This window comes from Atractosteus spatula, chromosome 4 (assembly GCF_055471065.1).
Source record: "Atractosteus spatula isolate fAtrSpa1 chromosome 4, fAtrSpa1.hap1, whole genome shotgun sequence".
NCBI lineage: Eukaryota > Metazoa > Chordata > Actinopteri > Semionotiformes > Lepisosteidae > Atractosteus > Atractosteus spatula.
Window position 1 is genome coordinate 49,500,828 of NC_142709.1, and position 19,873 is coordinate 49,520,700.

The 19,873-nt window shown below is 43.3% G+C and overlaps 1 protein-coding gene across 5 annotated transcripts in view; it reads left to right on the forward strand.

The window, feature by feature from the left end:
- The window catches only part of ranbp2 (RAN binding protein 2), a 31,530-nt gene extending 11,881 nt beyond the window's left edge, over window positions 1-19,649 (forward strand). For 2 of the 5 annotated variants that reach the window (XM_088913301.1, XM_088913305.1), the window contains 19 exons: window positions 243-366; window positions 744-905; window positions 1,259-1,396; window positions 1,476-1,607; window positions 1,818-2,036; window positions 2,536-2,619; window positions 3,544-3,685; window positions 4,950-5,044; window positions 5,356-10,021; window positions 10,732-10,809; window positions 12,121-12,363; window positions 13,321-13,407; window positions 14,275-14,567; window positions 15,374-15,572; window positions 15,951-16,043; window positions 17,448-17,596; window positions 17,866-18,139; window positions 18,479-18,813; window positions 19,097-19,649. In XM_088913301.1, coding sequence (XP_088769427.1) covers window positions 243-366; window positions 744-905; window positions 1,259-1,396; window positions 1,476-1,607; window positions 1,818-2,036; window positions 2,536-2,619; window positions 3,544-3,685; window positions 4,950-5,044; window positions 5,356-10,021; window positions 10,732-10,809; window positions 12,121-12,363; window positions 13,321-13,407; window positions 14,275-14,567; window positions 15,374-15,572; window positions 15,951-16,043; window positions 17,448-17,596; window positions 17,866-18,139; window positions 18,479-18,813; window positions 19,097-19,402 — 7,819 coding nt within the window. In that variant the 3' untranslated portion in view covers window positions 19,403-19,649. The remainder of the gene's footprint in view (window positions 1-242; window positions 367-743; window positions 906-1,258; window positions 1,397-1,475; window positions 1,608-1,817; window positions 2,037-2,535; window positions 2,620-3,543; window positions 3,686-4,949; window positions 5,045-5,355; window positions 10,022-10,731; window positions 10,810-12,120; window positions 12,364-13,320; window positions 13,408-14,274; window positions 14,568-15,373; window positions 15,573-15,950; window positions 16,044-17,447; window positions 17,597-17,865; window positions 18,140-18,478; window positions 18,814-19,096) is intronic. The other 3 variants (XM_088913302.1, XM_088913303.1, XM_088913304.1) reach the window with 3 other exon arrangements.
- Window positions 19,650-19,873: the final 224 nt, after the last annotated feature.

Consider the following 19,873-nt stretch of genomic DNA (forward strand, 5'->3'; position numbering starts at 1 on the left):
AATACAAAATATGAAAACCCGTCCCAATTTTTCAGCGCACACGACACAGTTCCAGGGTCATTTGGCGTACCACATGGCGGGTCTCCACGTACCACTGCCGGTACGCGTACCACAGTTTGAGAACCACTGCACTAGGGGGTAGTAGTATATAGCAGGTTCTTTTAACTGATTCACTTGTAACTTTAAAAAGAATTTGATCAGGTTCATTTATTTCAAAATAAAATATTCTTGTTATCCTTTAGACCTGGGACCTCTGCAAAACTGCGAATGATAGTCCAGCATGGACTCACCACTTTGAGAGCAATGGAGAAGCACGGCCTGCAGCCATCTCTAGCGATATACTGGGCGCAGCACCTTGCCGAAACGGTGAGTTCTTAATACTTCAGGCCTCTGGTCACCGTGAAAAGTTATACTTTTGTGTGCGAATCAGACACTCCCTGACTTGCAGGAGCAGTCGAGTTTGTTCTCAGTCTTGTTTCCCCGTGTGTGTACGTGTGCGCTGTTTGGAATAATTTTCACTCTGGGTTTGTAGTGTTAAAAGGTGCTAACAGCACCTCATAAGGTGCTGTTGGTGCTAAACAGCGCTGTACAATTACTCTGTAAGAGTACAGTTGTATAGTTAAAGTATTGTGCAGTGTAATATTGCAATAATGTCATTTTGGATTGCAGTATTGTGACAATGATAATGAACAGCTGTATGTTTGAGCGTAACCAATAGAAGCATGATGTCTTGTTTTCTTTAGGGCAGGAGCATGAACTCCTACTACGACCAGAAGGAGTATATTGGCCGGTGTGTTCACTATTGGAAGGTGGTGCTGCCTCTGTTGGAAAAGATCAAGAAGAGGCGCAACATTCCTGAGCCTCTTGACCCCTTGTTTGTTCACTTTCACAGCAAAGATATACAGGTAATGGGCCTTGAACTGTGTGGCTGGAGACTTGGGATTTCATGCTTGGGAAGTGAATGCTACAAATGTCTCGGAAAGCAGCACAGCAAAGATGTAAATTGCAAAATGCATTGTGCATTGCAGCCTTTGGTCTCCTTGTCTCTAAAAGGAGAGATGGTTTACTACTCAAGTGCAGACAGATGGTGACTCTCATTCTAGTATTGCCGATGTGAAAAGTGTATGGTGAGATAATGGGATACCTGTGGTGTAGACATTGTAGTAGTCTGCGAGGGGGGTCATATTGGGCCAAACATATGATAGTTAACTGTGTTTTACATCATTTATCCATATCCCTGTCAAACCTGTCTTTTTAGGTTACTGAAGTTAAAGAATGTGAAGAACAGGCACAGATTGCTTTTGCTACCCTCTTGGATATTGAAGGGAAAACTGAAGATGCAATCGCTGCCCTTGAAGCCATCAATAGTGTTACGTCTAACTGGCAGCTTGCGCAGGTGAGTTGCGGAGTCTTAAGTTATGCCACTTACCTGGTTTTGTTGCAGAATGTTTTTACTAAAAGGTCATTGTTGGCAGATATTTCAGAGGCTGGCTGAAGAAGCAGGAAATGGAGTTGAAGAAAATAAGGAGAGGTGCACAAATTACTTGCAGAAATACAGACAGCACTTGTCTGAAATCTTCAAAGCTAATGTTGCTGAAGTTGATAAGGTAAGTCCCATCTTTTTTCATTGCTTTAAACTTAGTCTTGCTTTAACTTATTTTATAAAAAGACTAGTTAGGTCAAGTTTTTGTTGCATTAATGCCAGGTAGATTAAAAAAATCACATGGTACTGTCAAACAGGTGAAAGGTTTTGTAGCTTGATTTGGGAAAGGCAGGTCTCAACCTTAACTTGCTTCTTCTGTGATGTCGGTCCCCAGCTGCCCATCGCCATGGAGGACATGTTCGACCTTCTGAAGGACGTCAACCGGCAGCTGGGGGAGGCCGGTGACGCCATGGAGGAGCAGGAGCAGCTGGCTGTTAACTCTAGCCCCGCTCAGATCAGCCATCTCTCAGAGCCTGTAGGGGCCAGTTCCCGCATCAAGTTCTCTACTCCCTCCCCTACCAAGACTGTGCCCTCTCCCTCAAAGAGGCATGTGGTATGTTAACGTTGCTGGATTTCTGCTGTCTCCATTTACTTGAACCCCGAAGTTGCAAGAATGTTGTGGCTAGACTAAAACTGACAGTGGTGCTTCTGAAAGTGACTATCGGAGGGGCACGTATATTTTAATTGTTCTTGCAAAATGCTGAATTCCAAAAATGCAAAGAAATCCAGTAAATTTAGAATTGCCTACTATTTTTTGGTCTATTCACCCAGCTTCTGTTGTGTTTTTCACATCTCGGCTCTCCCAGTCAGTCGGCTAGAATAACCCAGGACTGGTTCCGTGGTCGGAGTTCAACTTGGACTTGGCCAGGCAGCTCCATGGAAGTCGCAGTTTGCAATGTTGCATTAACGGGCTGTTATACGACCTTTTAATATCTCGGTTGCTTGATAGATTTTCACTAGAGAAACGGAGGTGCCAAGATTTTGTGAATCCTGAACCTTGTGTGTGCTGTGGTACTGTCCTTGTCTCCAGTAATAGCGGTTTCTTGTTGCAGTTCTCCCCTAAGACCCCCCCTCACTGGGCAGAGGACCAGAAGTCCCTTCTGCAGATACTTTGTCAACAAGTCGAAGCCTTGAAGGTGAGCTGAAGTCTTCCTTTCCTTCCTGTGGTGATTGCATCAGGGCCTAAGTGAGAATACTAAGAAATGCCCATAATTTTTAAAACCTGCACACTGTCTTTATATGCATATACTGCAAAGAGGAAGAACATTTTGAAAAAATTAAGCATTTTTTGGCTTAATTTCAGCTGCAAGGTGCCTTTTTTCCAGTAGAAATTGCCAATTTAATAGTACAGTTTTATTGTCACTGTACTTGGTGTTTTAGAACCTTGAGTACAGTACGTTCTTATCTTTTCCTTAAATAATACCTCTAGCACAATGAATAATGACTTTCATTTGTTTTAATAACAGATTAAGAAGTATAGTTGCTGCAATCTGGTTAGCATATGATGTTGAAACATTTCTCTGCAGCGTTCGTTCATTTTTAAAATGTGATCTTATAAAGAAAATCAAACCACCTTTGATTCTCACAAACTGTTAATCGTTGGAAACCGTTGCTTCAATTCTGTGTGTTTTTGACCTGCGTACTTTTGTCAGGATTCCTTGATTTTTTTATTTTAATCACAAAATCGGCTGGCTAAATTGTCAGCTTTGTCCAATGGCATGTTAACTTAAAGAATACACAGCTGTTTTTATTCTGTGCACGTCGAGTAGTTTATTGCCATATGTACACGTACATTGGAATTCTTAGTCGTGCTGAGAATACATACACAGTAGTACAACAGACAACACCACACAATGTAGACAACGGGAACAACAAATGTTGTGGAATATAAGCGAGAGAGCTGCACGTGAGGTGTCGTCATGGAACGGCGCCATCTTGAAAGTCCTAAAAAAAACGTTTTTTGAGGTGGACCTTTAGGTTTTAAGCTGTGCAGTGTTTAGTTAACATTTTAGTTTTGTCTGAATGCATGTCTGGCTCACGTGAAGAATGTGTGTGCTTAGAATGAAGTCCATGACTTGAGGCACAACTCCTCGGGCACAGCAGCTTCCCCCCACCACCGGCTCTACAGTGAGGCCTACACTGGAGATGCCATTCCTGAGGCCTTTCCTGCAGCGCAGAGTTTCCACGGCGCTCCACTCACAGGTAGGCTTCTAGGGAGAGTGATGCGTGCCAGTTTGGTGGCCTTGGCTTCTTCTTTGACAGTGCAGCTGGGGACAATGTCAGTTTGACAACGCCATATAAAAAGTATTTTATGGTTACTTTTTCTGTTGCATGGGAATTTTATATTTCAGGATAACTTTTGGAAAGGCCGCTTTTTATCTTTGCAGCAATAAAAAACATTGAGATGGTAAATTGTTCAGCTGCAGGGCTTTAACGCAGGTACATCAACCAAAAGATCATTTGCATTTGAATGCAAATACTATTACAATACAGGTAGTCAGCATGTGTAGGCTGCAAAGGAACAAGGAAAGGATTATTCCATTTTGAAATGAAGAGAAAGTAAACAACGTTTAGGCGTTGTTTCTTCTCTTCTCTTTTCAGCATGGAATAAACCTTTACTACTGCAATACTACTTTTTCCCCCATCTGGCCTTTGCTGTGTGGGTACTGAAAATGTCCTGTAAAATCTTGATTGAATCATTACCAGGCTTTATTATTCTGTAGAACTGGCAAAGATAAGCTTGGGAATTTCAGTATAGAGATAAGAACTTAAGATGTCAATGGCACTCAATGCCAGGCACTGAATCACCCATGGATCATGGCAAATAATATAAAGAATTTTAACAGAATATTTTTAAGGTGTTTACAGTTTGGTCTGTTAAAGTTGAAAGCAAAATAAAATGGCCAGAGATTCATATAAGATGGAGGGTGCTTTTGTTATTTTCCAATTTCCTTGTAATTTAAAGCAACCTAAAAGGGTAGAGTGGAGATGTTCTGAACTTTATGATCGAATTGTAATTTTAGTAGGGACATTTTTGGGGGCAAAATCTCATTCCTTCCATGTGCAATCATTTTATTGTTGTATTTGATTTGTTTGATCTGATAGCAATAAATGATAATAAATATTTACTTTAGTTGCATGGGTAGCTGCAGATTACATTAAAACTGTTTCTAAATCCCCATAGGTGAGAGAACTACCTTAACCTTTCAGTGTATTGGCTGTTACATATTGATAATGAATTTTAACTTTTGTTTGTCACTTCAAAGTAGATCTTTAAATGAAGATTGCAAACAACTGGCACATAACGTAAATATTTAAAATGGTTAATTATTTAAGGAATTGTTTAAATCAATAATCGGATTAATCTGAAGGATTATTGGTCGTTTCTCATTCTAAAGATGGTGATCTGGTCATTTCAGGTGATAAATTTGTTGAGTTATTGATTTCTCATTGCCTTGTTTTTCAGTGTCCACTACAGGCCCCTCGGTTTACTACAACCAGTCCCCGGCTTACAACTCACAGTATCTCCTTCGTCCAGCAGCAAATGTCACACCAACCAAGGTTCGTTGTCTTCTGATGTTTTTTTCGCCTCTGCCTAGGCTAACAGTCTCACCACAGCTCCCATGTGCATTGTTCTTAGAGGGCACTTTGATTTCACATGGGTTTAAAGTGTCACCCCACTTGACAGTCCCGGTTGACTACCCCAGTACTTGATAGCATCTTTTTCATCAATGATACCAGCCACCAAATATCAGGATTTAGAACTTGGAAACTGGGCTAGAGTTTTGTGTAACCCTTCATCCTAGTTTGTCAGTGATAATCCAAGGCTAACTTTCAACAACATCATGATTTTCTTTTTTTCTTTACGACAGGGCCCGGTTTACGGGCTCAACAGGCTGACTCCCCAGCAGCACATGTATGCCTATCAGCAGCCTACTCACACGCCTCCACTGCAAACGACCTCAGCCTGCATGTATTCCCAGGAAGTCTACGGGCAGCCACTGCGATTTGAGTCACCCGCTACCAATCTGCTCTCCCCGTACAGCGAGGACTATTATAACCACACTGTCCCCCAGCCCAGCACAAACCCCCCTTTGCCCGAGCCAGGCTACTTCACAAAGCCCTCGGCTGGGGTCCAGCCTCCTAAGGCTGCTGAGGGAAAGACCGTGGAATTTGGGAAAATAACCTTTGGGCAGCAGATTCCCCTTGAAGGGCCAAAGGGGACGGGGTTTGCGGCAGGAATAGCTGCCCAGTCCACACCAGCCGCCACTTTCAAGTTCAACTCAAACTTCAAATCCAATGATGGCGACTTCACCTTTTCGTCTGCTCAGGTTAAGAGTAACAGTGAAAGTCTGCTGGGCTTGTTAACCTCTGACATGCCTGCTAAAGCAGAAGGAAATCTTGGACAGAAAGCTCCACCCCAGGAGCCAACACCCAGCCAGGGAGGGATTTTCAGCTTCAGCAGTAAAAACACATCTGGGTTCTCATTTGCTGAGGCAGCTGCCCAGAGCCAGAACAGGCCAGGCCTGTTTGGTAAAACTGATCAGCCGTTCAGTTTCAAGGATGTGAGCAAGTCCGTGTTTAGCATGGCCAGTGCGGAGCAGCAGGAGGGAAGAGGAGGCGAGAGTGATAACGAAAGCATGCATGTTGAGGAAGATGAAGATGGGCCTCACTTTGAGCCGATTGTGCCCCTCCCAGAAAAAGTAGATGTGAAAACTGGAGAGGAAGATGAGGAAGAGATGTTCTGCAACCGCTCCAAGCTTTTCCGATTTGATACCGAAACAAAAGAATGGAAAGAGAGAGGCATTGGGAACATCAAGATCTTGAGACACAGAACATCAGGTAAAGTCCGAATCTTGATGAGAAGGGAGCAAGTGCTGAAAATCTGCGCCAATCATTACATCATGCCTGACATGGTACTGAAACCAAATGCTGGCTCTGATAAGTCCTGGGTCTGGCACGCTATTGATTATGCAGACGAAATGCCGAAGCCAGAGCAGCTTGCCATCCGGTTTAAAACTGCAGAAGAGGCTTCTCTTTTCAAAGCCAAGTTTGAAGAGGCCCAAAGGGTGGTGACAACCAAAGGTGCATCTCCGTTAAAACAAGATCAGCAAATGAGGAAAGAAGCTTCTCCCAATGCTCAGGTAGCTACCAGAGACTCTGGGTTTGGTGCTCAGTTTGCAAAGAAAGAAGGGGAGTGGGATTGTAGTGTGTGTTGTGTGAGAAACACTGCATCCGCTGTGCTTTGTGTTGCCTGTCAAACCAGCAATCCAAATGCCAAAGCACAGCCAGGCACTAAATCACCCATGGAAGCTGCTAAAGGATTTCCAATGTCCGCTCCAGGAAGCTTTAAGTTTGGGTTTGGTAAGGACGCTTCCAAAGGCACCAGCAGTGCTGGCTTTGGAGCCCAGTTTGGATCTCTTCAAATGCCTACTACATTTAATTTTGGAAGTTGCACTGAACCCTCCAAAGCACCCATGCCTGTTGGTTTTGGTGCTCAGTTTGACAAGAAACCCGGTCAGTGGGATTGTGATGTGTGTGCAGTGCGAAATGAGGCCTGTGTTAGCCAGTGTATAGCTTGTCACAGTCCTAATCCAGCTAATCAGACTACAGTTCCTGCCCCCGCTGCAGCGACTCCTTCGCAATTTAACTTTGGAGTGAACAGCAGCAAGACCACCTCTGTGATCACAGCAGGGTTTGGAGATAAGTTTTCCAAGAAGGATGGTGAATGGGACTGCGACGTGTGTCTGGTGAGAAATACATCATCTGCAGTTAAATGTGTATCTTGTCAGACTCCCAATCCAAACTCTAAAGCTGATTCGACTAAATCCAGTGCCTTTGGACAGTCAGGGTTTGAAGCGCCATTTGTAAAGGAAGGGCAGTGGGACTGTGAATCCTGCTTGGTTAGGAATGAAGCTTCTAATACCAAGTGCCTTTCCTGTCAAGCTGCTCGAAAAGTTTCTGCTTTTACTTTTGGAATCGCAAGTGATAAAAGCAAGTCTCTTCAAAACGATTTGGCAGCACAGTTTGCTAAGAAAGAGGGGCAATGGGACTGCAACACATGTTTGGTTAGAAATGAAGGCTCTTCTGCTGCATGCGTCTCCTGTCAGACACCAAACCCAAATGCCAAAAGCTCTACTTCAGCAACCCCGTCTAGTTCCTCTTTTACTTTTAGCCTCAGTGAGGCTGCCACGAAACAGCCTCCACCAACAGGATTTAAAGCCAATTTTGACACTAGCAGTACATTTAAATTTAGTCAAGTTGCTGATAAGAGCTCACCAGGGTCCTTCAAGTTTGAGCCCCTTCCATCACAGGCCAGCAACAAAACCACCAGCAGTGGAGGATTTTCCTTTTCAATGCCAGTGCCTCCAGGGGGATTCAAGTTTGGCACTTCAGAGGTGGGAAAGCAAACCAGTACAGCTGAAAATCAGACCTCCATAGGAAGTTCAGCTTCCCTGTTTCTGAAGAACTTTGCAGAGCAACACCGAGAAAAAGAAAAGGCATCAAGCACAGGCACCACCACAACCATAACCTCAGCAGAGCAGGAAGAGCATGATGCAAATCCCTTGTTTTCTGGCAAACCCAACACCTTTACCTTTGCTGATCTTGCTAAATCCTCACTAGAAGGTGATTTCCAGTTTGGACAGAAGGATCCCAATTTCAAAGGGTTTTCAGGAGCTGGGGCGCAGTTGTTTTCTTCTAGCCAGGCAGAGCCTAAGGCAGATGGCCCTGTAGATCAGGATGAGGAGGATATGTACAAAACAGAAGAGAATGATGACATTCAGTTTGAGCCTGTCGTTCAGATGCCAGCAAAGGTGGATTTGATCACTGGAGAGGAAGACGAGGAGGTGCTTTATTCTCAGAGAGTCAAGCTTTTCAGATTTGATGCAGAGAGCAGTCAGTGGAAAGAGAGGGGGGTGGGAAATATTAAGCTCTTAAAGAATCAGGAAAATGGCAGACTGAGAGTGCTCATGAGGAGGGAGCAGGTGCTGAAAGTTTGTGCTAACCACTGGATCACCACCACCATGAACCTGAAGCCCCTCTCCGGCTCTGACCGCGCCTGGATGTGGCTGGCCAACGACTTCTCTGATGGAGATGCCAAATTGGAGCAGCTTGCAGCCAAGTTTAAAACCCCGGAGTTAGCAGAGGAGTTCAAGCAGAAGTTTGAAGAGTGCCAGAGACTGCTTTTGGACATACCTTTGCAGACCCCTCACAAGCTGGTGGACACTGGAAGGACTGCACATCTTATCCAGAAAGCAGAAGAGATGAAGTCGGGCTTGAAGGACCTGAAATCCTTCCTGACTGATGACAAGGCCAAGATCAAAGAAGATGACCCCCAAGCAGGTTGCTCAACTCCCAGCAGTACATCTGGTTTGATTATCAAACCACACGCTGAAAGCACTGGACCCACCTTAGAGTGGGACAACTATGATCTGCAAGGAGAAGCCCTGGATGACAGTGCTGAGACTTCAGTCTATGCCTCTCCACTTGCTAGCAGTCCTGTCCGAAAGAATTTGTTCCGTTTTGGTGAATCCACAGCAGGCTTTAGCTTTAGTTTCCAGCCTGTGTTAAGCCCATCTAAATCTCCTTCTAAGCTTAACCAAAGCAGGGTCTCAGTTGGCACAGATGAAGATTCTGAAACAACTCAGGAAGAGGAAAGAGATGGCCAGTATTTTGAGCCTGTTGTACCTTTACCAGATCTAGTAGAGGTGTCTACTGGGGAAGAAAATGAGCAAGTTGTGTTCAGCCATAGAGCCAAGCTTTATCGTTACGACAAAGATCTGAGCCAGTGGAAGGAGAGGGGCATCGGGGACCTAAAGATTCTACAGAACTATGACACCAAACGGGTTCGAGTGGTGATGAGAAGGGACCAGGTGCTTAAACTTTGCGCCAACCACTGGATAACCAAGGATATGAAGCTGGAGCCTATGAAGGGGGCTGAACGAGCTTGGATCTGGAGTGCTTTTGACTTCACTGAAGGGGAGGGGAGAGTAGAGCAGCTGGCTGTCCGCTTTAAGCTACAGGAAGTAGCCAACTCCTTCAAGGAGCTCTTTGATGAAGCCAGGAAAGCCCAGGAGAATGATGCTCTGGTGGTACCGAAGACACCCGAGGAGAAAAATCCCCACAAATCCCCTTGTGGCAAGGCTGCTGTGGCCGTGCTCGAGGAAACCACCAGAGACAGGACGGACCTGCCCCCGCAGGGTGACCCAGCCCCTGGCGATACAGTCTCGGAGGCTGCGCCCCACAGCCCCGACAAACCCTCCAAAGCCATGATATCGCCTCCCAAGTTTGTCTTTGGCTCCGAGTCCGTTAAGAACATCTTCACGAAATCTGTCTCTTTCGGCAGTACTGCCCCTTCCAAGGAATTGTTTGGCTTCAGCTTCCAGGCACCCCCCAAAGAGGCTACTGGCCCCTCATCCGCAAGCACGCAAGCAGCAGCAGAGAGTGTCCATGAGAGTAGTAAGGCATCTGCTCAGCCAGTCAGTGCTGTAACATCAACTCCATCAACACCCTCTGCCTTCAAGCAACCAGAGAAAGGTGAGAGCTATTTTTTAAGCTTTTTTTGTTTGAATATCATATAAGATTTTTTCCCCACATTGTCATAACCCAGCAACCCTGACTCATACCTGCATCTCCTTCTTAGGCTTCATTGAGTGAAAATAGGAATGTTTCAGATTGCTTCAGTCATGAAGATCAGTTTGTCCGCTCTGCTTCATCCTCAATGCAAGCCATCATATTTGTTTAATCCTATTGTGATGTTTAACTGGTGACCTAAGTTTCGTTTAGCATAGCGAGTCCCAATCCACCTTCACAGGGTAAAAAGATTATTAAAAAGGAGAATTTCCCTCCTCAACCTTAATGACCAGCAAGTTAATTGCAGTGTCTTACACTGGCAGTGGGCATTCTTTGAACATTGTAGGACTTGCATTGTGTCCTGTCTATAAAACCCAGACAACAGAGTTAAGAGTAGTTAGCTGCTAAGTCTCACTGGGTAATTGTTTCAAAATTAACTTTCAACATGCAGTTATTAAGCTAGAATGGTTGGCAGCATGAAGTTGTGATGCTGGTTAAGAACTAGCAGGCACCCATAGTAAAATGCTGGAAGCTCTTTTCCTTTCACTCGACAGTGGTTCTTGATGCACAGAACACATTTTAAGAGTTAAAATAATTTTCCAGAGCAACTAATTCTCTGACAGAACTACCAGGCTCTAAGCCTCTGTCTCACCCACCAACCATTATTTTTTTAGGATTGGATTTTAGGCTTTTCAAAGATAACCCTATGGCTTTTTGGACCAGCACATCATCCACCCAATTCGAACCCAAAGGTATTTTGTCACTGCACCGCGCGTACTGTGACATCACCTGCTGAGCTGTCACCCCCACTGGCAACCGCTGCCAGAGTAACCTGGCTGTATGGTGTGAAAACATGAACGTTTGTGCAAGAGCCTAACCTGTTGCATGTCCATTGTGTTTGAGTTGGACTTGGCAAGCAAGCAAGCAAGCAAGCAAAGCAGCTGGTGTTCACGTATGGTTTGTTAGGACGGTTTTAGGAGTGCGCTGTTATTGAAATAATTCCGATTAGCACATCGGATCACACAGGCGCAAGCCAGTTGGCTTCCCTATGCTGGATGTCGGAGAAACTAGTGTGTACAGAACAAGTTACAAGCAAGCGCCCGTAAATCCTGCCAAAGCTGCTTCAAGGCTTTTGAAACTGGATACGCAAAGGAAGCCCTGCTTCAGCAGTGCACCCTGGAAGTAGCTCGAAGGTCTGCCACTTTTACAGCACAGTATAAGCTGTGGTACAACTACAGTAATGCCAATCCTCTTTGCAGCCTGTCTAATGTAATGTCATTGCACAGGCTTGAAGTGAATTATCAGAGGCAGCGAGATCCATGCGCACTGTGGTATTGTTGAGAAATGGACAGATATGTTCATCTATCCACCTAATCCTTAGGTTTTAGTCTCTGTGTATGCAGTCTTACTGGGATTCAAGGGTCTTTGTGGTATCTTATGGATTTCAATTCTAGGCCTCTGTGTCAGTTATAGTTTAGTGCATCATTCCAGTGTATTCATACTGCTCTTTATGGTTTGTGTCAAACAGCTCTGGGAATGCATGCCAGTTTATTAATTAGACCTTGCATGCATGTGTATTTGTGCGAGACTAACCTCCAGAAATGCAATGTCTCTTCTTTATATAGAATCTGTGTTCACCAAGACAATGTAAATATAACTCCATAGTTTTTTGTTCTGAGAGTTAATCTTCTCGATAAACTAATGGTGCATTATTTTTATGTGAATTCTGTCCCTTATGGGTCCTTCATTTCCTATTTCATCTTGTCAGTTGTATCATAATTTACTAAAATGCTGCAACTTGGGAAGGGCTTGGATTGCGAACAAGGGACATTCCTGTTTTACTAAGAAATAATCTCAGGGTAAAACATGCACTAGACATATACTAGAATTTATGAGGCACTTTAACTAGTTCTGTTTTTATTTTCATGAATAGCAACTTTAAAATGATTCACTTCATTAGTCTCTGCAGAGATTGAGCAATTATTATGGTCAGTGCAATTTTTTTTACAAATGAGAAACAGGAGCGTGTGTTACAATTGTACAATTTTCTGTTTTCGGTCAAGCTCCCAGTCTGGCGGGGAAAGAGAGAGTCTCCGGTCAAGCCCAGCCCGAGTCCAGCGCTGCTGCTGCAGAGTCTGCTCCAGAAGAGGGGAATCTAAAAGAGATGGGCTCTGCCGAGGTCCTGATCGTGTTTGAGCAGCAGCCTACCAGAGAGCAGGAAGAGATGGCTCGGTCCCTCATGCTGCCCCGCACGTTCTTCTGTTACAAGAACAAGCCCGGCTACATGAGCGATGACCAGGACGATGGTGAGACACGGACCGACCTGTTTCACTGCTGTTTGGTGTAGGCTGGCATCGCAAATGACAAAGAACAGAAAGTTCTTTGCTACCTTTCTAATCTTCAGTTTTGCAGGCTAGCCTTTTGCTTTAAAAAATATTGAAAGGGTGAACGGTTCTGTAAAACAACTTTGAACAAGTTGTTCAAATGTTGAACAAGTTGAACAAATGTGAATAGTTGCCTTCTAGTCAAGGCAACTATTTTAATTCCAGTTTCAGAAGCTCTTTTGTTTTAGTAAGTTTAGAAAGCCTGTAAATATTCACCTTGAACTGTGAATCAGGTGGTTAATTAGTTTGTTACATCATTTCTTGAAAATTTTAAAGAGCTTTGTAAAAGTTTAGATTACTTCCTTGAATAATGCATACCATTTTCCTTAAATTCATGAATCCCTGGCTTACTGCAAAATTATGTCATGTTATTTATCAAACTGCTTTATACTGTACGGTGTCATTGGAAGTGGGAGCCTATTCGTCAAACAGGGTACACCCTGGATGGGGCACCAGTCCATCGCAGGGCAACTGCAAACCAATCATACATGGGAACAATTTGGAGGCCACGGTAAAGGCCAAGGGGGGGAATTTGGCCCAGACACCGGGATAACTCCTTACTCTTATTGAGAAATACCCATGGATCTTTAGTGACCACTGAGAGTCAGGACCTCGGTTTAATGTCTCATCTGAAAGATGGCGCCCACTAGAGTATAGTGTCCTCGCCCACACAGACCACAGGGTGGGCGTCCCCTGCTGGTCCCACTAATACCACTTCCAGCAGCAACCTTAGCTTCCCAGGAGGTCTCCTATCCAGATACTGACCAGGCTCAACCCTGCTTAGCTTCAGTGGGTAGCCAGATGAGAGCTGCAGGGTGATATGGCTGCTGGTATTAAATTTATTTATTGTAAATATTTTTAACATGTTTTTGCCTGTAGATGAAGATTATGATACAGCAGTGAAGAAGCTAAGTGGAAAACTGTATCCTGACCAGCCAGAAAGGCAAGGAAAAAGTGAAGAAACAGGTATGTACTGCATCTGTTCCTAAACTGATGATATACTATTTGGAGTATCTGATCATGTTCCTTGGAATCTCTTAAAGATGTCCAATTAATGGGGCAGTAAAGCAAGCTTAAATGAATCGTATTAGTAGCCCATCGTAACTTCTTTATCCAAGACTCGGGACCACCACCATCAGGAGGGTGAGGCAAAGTTAAAAATAAATCGGATGGTTTAATCATCTTGAAAAGAAGTGGGCTCAAGATTGAATCACCATCCCCAACCTGACTGAACTTAATTTCCAATATCTTTCCCAAATAAGGTTTGTGTCCCTTATCAGTGGGATCAGTTAAAATAATAAAATGAATACTAGCATCTTGATTAAAGGTCTGTGAAGAAGTCGAATCGCCAAAGATGCCCTTTCCTGCAGAATGAAGTGGCATGGGCATGTACATTAAGTAACTGGACCGGAGGTTTTCATTAACATAAGGTGCTTTTACAGAATCTAACATAAGGCCAGAGCTCTCTAACACTTTGTGCAACATAACGTGGTTATCAGAGGTTATAGGAGTTTATTTTCTATAGTAATGGGCTTTGAAATTTTTCTTTGGTGAGGAGATGCTTCCTTTCTGTGGCAAAATGGGTAAGATCTACCTGCAAGCTTACCTCTTAGAATTCCTTTGAAATACAGAGCACTGGTAGGTAACTAAAATGCTTCCAAGACTTTGAATTACAAGAAAGTGTTTATCATCCTTGTAACTGTTTTGTTTGAAATCAAACAGGTTGATTGTTTTAAATTTTCTGGTACCACTTCACTAGAAATTTGATAAAAGTTTGATTAAAACCAGTCACTGGGCGCCCTTTTTACTGGTAACACTGATCCTGACCTCCAGCAGTGCAGCGTGAGGAGCTGTTGATGCCAGCAGACAGCCGGGATGCAGTAGCGCAGACGAGCCAGCAGGGGGAGCCACAATGCCCTGCCGCCACAGAGGCTTCGGCAGCGCAGGCAGTGGAGGCGGATCCGGACTGCGTCATCGTCTGGGAGAAGAAGCCGACTCCCGAGGAGGAGAAGAAGGCGAAGGATCTCCTGCTCCCGCCTACGTTCTTCTGCGGGGTCAGCAGCGACAGCGAGGGCGAGAAGCCAGACGACTTCGAAGTGGAAGTCAGGAGAGCAGCGCAGGCTTTGGTGAGACTTTGATTCTGGTGGAGCTTTGGATTTCTTAAAGGCTCAAGACCATAGTTATTTAGCCAGTGTCACAGGAATACATTTCATTGTCCGTAATAATGGCACACAGGTGTTTCTTTTAAAGGTGCTGCCAATATATGCTAACGTTTGGTAGATTTATAGGACAAAGTTGCAGATCTTCTATGCAGCTATGTAACCTGGATAACTATCAAGTTTACCATTCGTTTGCAGTGAGAATTTTTTTTATGGTGGTTTATTTTAATTGCGGGAGATGTTCGCACTTAATTAAAATTACCACTAAAAAGAAAAGAATAGCAACTTCAAGGGACTAGCAAGGTGCCTCTCAGAGATGTGCTTAGGGAATCACTCTCTCAGGTTTGTTTCACAAGAAGATAAAAGGATTTTTTTCAGTGCCCATGTACGCCAGCTGTGCACTTGACAGGTTAAAAACATAAACCACCCAAAAGAGGAAAAAAATCAAAGCAATAACATTAAACAGAGATGAAAAAGGAGAAAAGGCAGACACTCGATTCTTACAAATGTCAAACTTTTTCATAGTAGAGCAAAATTTAAAAGTTGCAGAGAATTTAACAAATGAGATCCATTGTCCCTGGGATTTATGCACATTTCTTCAGTTTTGGTCATTTTAAGTGGAGGAAATTTGAGCTCAACCAGGCCTGAATTTCACTGGCAGTTTGAAAGGATTGAGATGTTACACGGAGGATCTGTCAGATAAACGTGACAGTCAAGGGAATTCTTTTCCTGGGAGTGATGTGGAGAGACCTGCTGACTTGCCTATGTTTCAGGAGAGGCAGGAGGGGGCTGGGAGCACGTCTACAGAGGCATCGGTCTCCGCAGGCGGTGATGTGAAGGCAGCGGGTGACCAGGCAGCCTCCACAGGGGCTCGGTCCAGTTTCCCCAGCGAGATCGCACCCAGTGCTCAGGACAGCCGTCCCATCGACCTCTCGACCAAGAAGAACTGCGAGCCTGACTCTACCAGCTCAGGTCAGATCTCCTTTAGACATTTATTGCCCACATGCCAGTTAGAAAAACAACTTGCATAAGCATGCTGTACAGCTTAAAGGTTTTTATGAGGAAAGTCAAAAATGAATCAGATCTATGAAGTCATGGATAGTTTTTCTAAACACTCAAGCATGCTATCTCAAAGGCAGTGAAAACTGTGCTAAGTCTTAAGTGTCTATTGTGTGGTTACACAAATTGCCAATCCTTATGAAGAGAATTTTGTGAATGAAGAACAAAGAATCCCCCAATCTGAATGTCTGACCATTCCTGACCAAACAGAAGTCCTGCATATACAGTCGTGTGACAGACACTTCCAGAAGTATGTAAGATTCACATTTTTAAATCCTTTTCTTCCCACAGAGGTTCCTGTTGTGTTTGGTTTTGGTGCTTCCTTGGGATTCTCGTTTGCAGATTTGGCTCAAAATTCTGACGAATTTGCTTTTGGGAAAAAAGGTCAGTATGCTTATGTGAGTGCTTGGGGAAGATTAGCAGTTTTCTCACACAATACAGTTTGCATTTTTAGGTTTTCGTGTGTTTTAGGTGTGTAGTGGGACGTATTTTGTTGTCTGTCTTGCAGTGCAATTTGTTTGCACTAGGAATGCAAACTCGGTAAAGGACACAAGGAGCACGTGTTTTACACAAGGGCAGTTGCATACAAATTTAGCTTGTTTCTCTCCAACATTCTTTTGTGTTTTTTTTTTAAATTACTTCTTCATGCCAGACACTTTACAGCACAGATTTCAAGAATGGATCATGAGAAGGGCAAAATAAGCTTGCCATTTGGAATCCAGGGTCTAATAAGGCAAGGGTTTGTGTGATGAGTTCAGCTTCTTGCTTTGCCCCATTTCTATTCATTTTTATAGCATCATTTACACAACGTTAAGAAGAAATTTCTGAAATAATTCCAGCTCGGTTTCTTTTAAACAAATACTTTGGCCTGACTTATTAAGGGAACTAACACTGTGAAAACAAATTTCAGCTACTTCATGGCTTATTATATATCTCGTGTAGCAAAAATTTGTTATTATCCAGTTTTATTGTCTTAATTGATAATTCATTTTTTGTCATTCTAGTTTGAGAATACATGCTATTGACCAATTTCTTTGTTTCAGTCAGTTGATTTAATGCACACATTTCAAATATACACAAGTGAAATTTATCCTGTGTATCACAGGATGCTGTGATTTAGAAAAGAAAGACGGGTGTGACATCCAAAGAGGGCTCCACAGCCGAAATGTTTCTTTTCTTTTCAGCATGGAATAAACCTTTACTTGTTCCTTTGCAGCCTACACATGCAGTTGCAGCTACCTACTTGAACTACTTCAATGCTGTGATAGTATCTGATTGTACTAATTTCACTTTGCCTTTAATGTCATTCTAGGTCACTAACTAGTTTTTAAATATCTGTTGCTATATTTATAAACTGTAATTTGGAATTCTTTTCTGTCTGTGCAGCTACATCTAGTCGCAAAATAGTAAACTTTTAAAGACCCAGGAGGAAAACTCACATAAAACGTGTTTTGGTTTGATGAATAGCAATAATTTTTGTCAGTGCCGTTTATTATTTATATTCAGCCAAAGTAATATTGAGCTGTGGACTTTGTTTGGCATTGCGTCTTGAGTGGTTGTCTCATCAAGAAAATTGAAAATTAAACATGGCATGTGGCAAAAAACCTTTATGCAGCTTTTTATGCAAAACAAATTCTCATATTTCTTGATTATTGATTTAATCAGAACTTTTTGTGCTCCTTTCTTGCATTAGAAAAGTACAGAATTAGAAAGTTGTGAAAACATTTAAGTCTTGTGCTAAACATCAGGAGTAATGCTCTTTGACACCTCATTCTTTTGACATTTCAGATGAGAACTTCACCTGGACCAATGCAGGGGCAGCTGTGTTTGGTTGCTCTGCTGTCACCCAGTCAGAGAAAGATGACGAAGGCAGTGATGAAGAGGACGCTGCCAACAATGTGGACATTCACTTTGAGCCCATAGTGTCGCTGCCAGAGGTACAGTCTTCCTTGTATTCAGCATATAGCCTAAACATGAGTCACTTCAGTGAGTTCTGTTTCGTTACTGAAGTGGGCTCTTCGGTGTTGCTTTGTTTTGAAATGGAGATTCTGGAGAGTTATCTTTTCTCTCGGAAGATCTAGAAAAGATGGTATTTCTTGGTGCCGCCGTAAAGTCTGTGGCAACAGATTCCATTTCAAGGATTTCTTTGTCTTGTCACTTGGACATCATCCAGTGATTTTTTTTTAATTGACATTTCTGTGAAAAGGTGGATGTGAAATCCGGGGAGGAGGACGAAGAGATCTTGTTCAAGGAGCGGACCAAGCTGTACCGCTGGGACCGGGATCTGAACCAGTGGAAAGAGCGGGGCGTGGGAGACATGAAGATCCTTTACCACCCTCAGAAGAGATGCTGTCGGGTGCTGATGAGGAGAGAACAGGTGCTGAAGGTCTGCGCCAACCATGTCATCACCCAGGCCATGGAACTGAAGCCCATGAGCACGTCCACCAATGCTCTCGTGTGGACGGCAACCGATTATGCAGGCAAGTGGTGGCTTTCCACCTGAACTCCAGTCTGCTGTTCTAATCCAAAGAACAATGGCAAAAGCAGCTTAAAACTAAATCACTTAAATGGCATCTTGTGTCTCGTAAAGTTAGGCATTGATGATTCCTTTTCTGAGCGAATCTCCATGTCCAGTCTTTCTTGCCTTAACTGTAAAAGAGCTGTGCCAGACTGTGGTGTGAATGGCAGTTGGAGATAATAGCATCATTACTGTACAGCATTTTGTTAGTGTGGATTCTCAATGATAACCAAGATGTTTGTCCAAACATTTGCTTGTTTTCCCTGCTTCTGCATCTTCATGTAGCTGTATTTTTCCCCAGATGGAGACGGGAGGGTTGAGCAGCTGGCTGCGAAGTTCAAAACAGCAGAGCTGGCGGAGTCCTTCAAGAGGAAGTTTGAGGAGTGCCAGCGCCGCATGTCCCAGGTGGACTCTGTGCAGCTGTCCCAAGTCCTGGAGCTCTCGCGGGAAGACAACCCCAAGGTGTTCTTTGACATCGCCATCGATGGCCAGCCCACTGGCAGAGTCACGATGGAACTGTTCGCTCACATCGTCCCCAAAACCACTGAGAACTTCCGAGCTCTCTGCACTGGAGAAAAGGGCTTCGGCTACCGAAACTCCGAATTCCACAGGGTTATTCCAGATTTTGTGTGTCAGGTAAGGACAGCTTCATTTGACTTGGTCAGGCTAGTAATCCTCAAGTTTTAACATTTACCAATTTATTTTCATAGCATATAAAATAACCGGGTGAATTATTTTGTAATTTTTGAATTTGCAACTGTAGTGTGACTTTTTTTAAAGCTTTTAGTGATGTATGAACTGTTGAACAAAAGAGTAATCCCTGTAGACGTGAGATGGCATTTCTAACTTTTCTTTCGAATCACGATGTAGATACTTTGTCTTATTCTGTTTTTATACATTTATCCCATTCTCCATCAAGGCTGGAGATATCACAAATCAGGACGGAACAGGAGGCAAGTCTATCTACGGGGAGCGATTTGAAGATGAGAACTTTGATGTGAGGCACACTGGGCCAGGGTTGCTCTCTATGGCAAACAAGGGCCGAGACACAAACACCTCCCAGTTCTTCATCACTTTGAAGAAGGCGGAACACCTGGATTTCAAGCACGTTGCCTTTGGATTTGTCAAGGACGGCATGGAGATCGTCAAGCAAATAGGAGAACTTGGTTCAGAGACTGGCCAACCAAGGAAAAAGATTGTCATCGCCAATTGTGGACAGTTGTAGTTTTCTTTGAAATCGATGCACTTGCTTTTAAATTCAGCGCTGCAGTTCAAGTTAGGTGAAATCTGCATATTTAAGGTAAAGGTGTATTTGTATGTATAAATATAAATTGATTTGTTTTTTTTATAAAACTTAGTTGGGAAAACTTTGCATGAGTTCAAATAAAGCTGAAACACTGGCTGTTTGTAAATCCAATGAACTGTTTTTGTAAAAGTCTTAAAGTTGAAATTAAAGAGTGTAATGCCTTTTATTTTTCCTGCTGATATCTCTTGGAATTATTTTGTCTGCTTTTGTACTAATGGTAAAGTATCTGGTGTGAGGTTGAATCAAGAACTACTGACTGAATAGCTCTTACCCGTTATTAAATTATGCTTTATTTTAATATCTTCCTTATACTTCTGAATAATGCATCACAGTGTGTGAATTCGTTTGTCTAAATACGGCTGTAATTTTTCCTTTATGGATGATATCAAA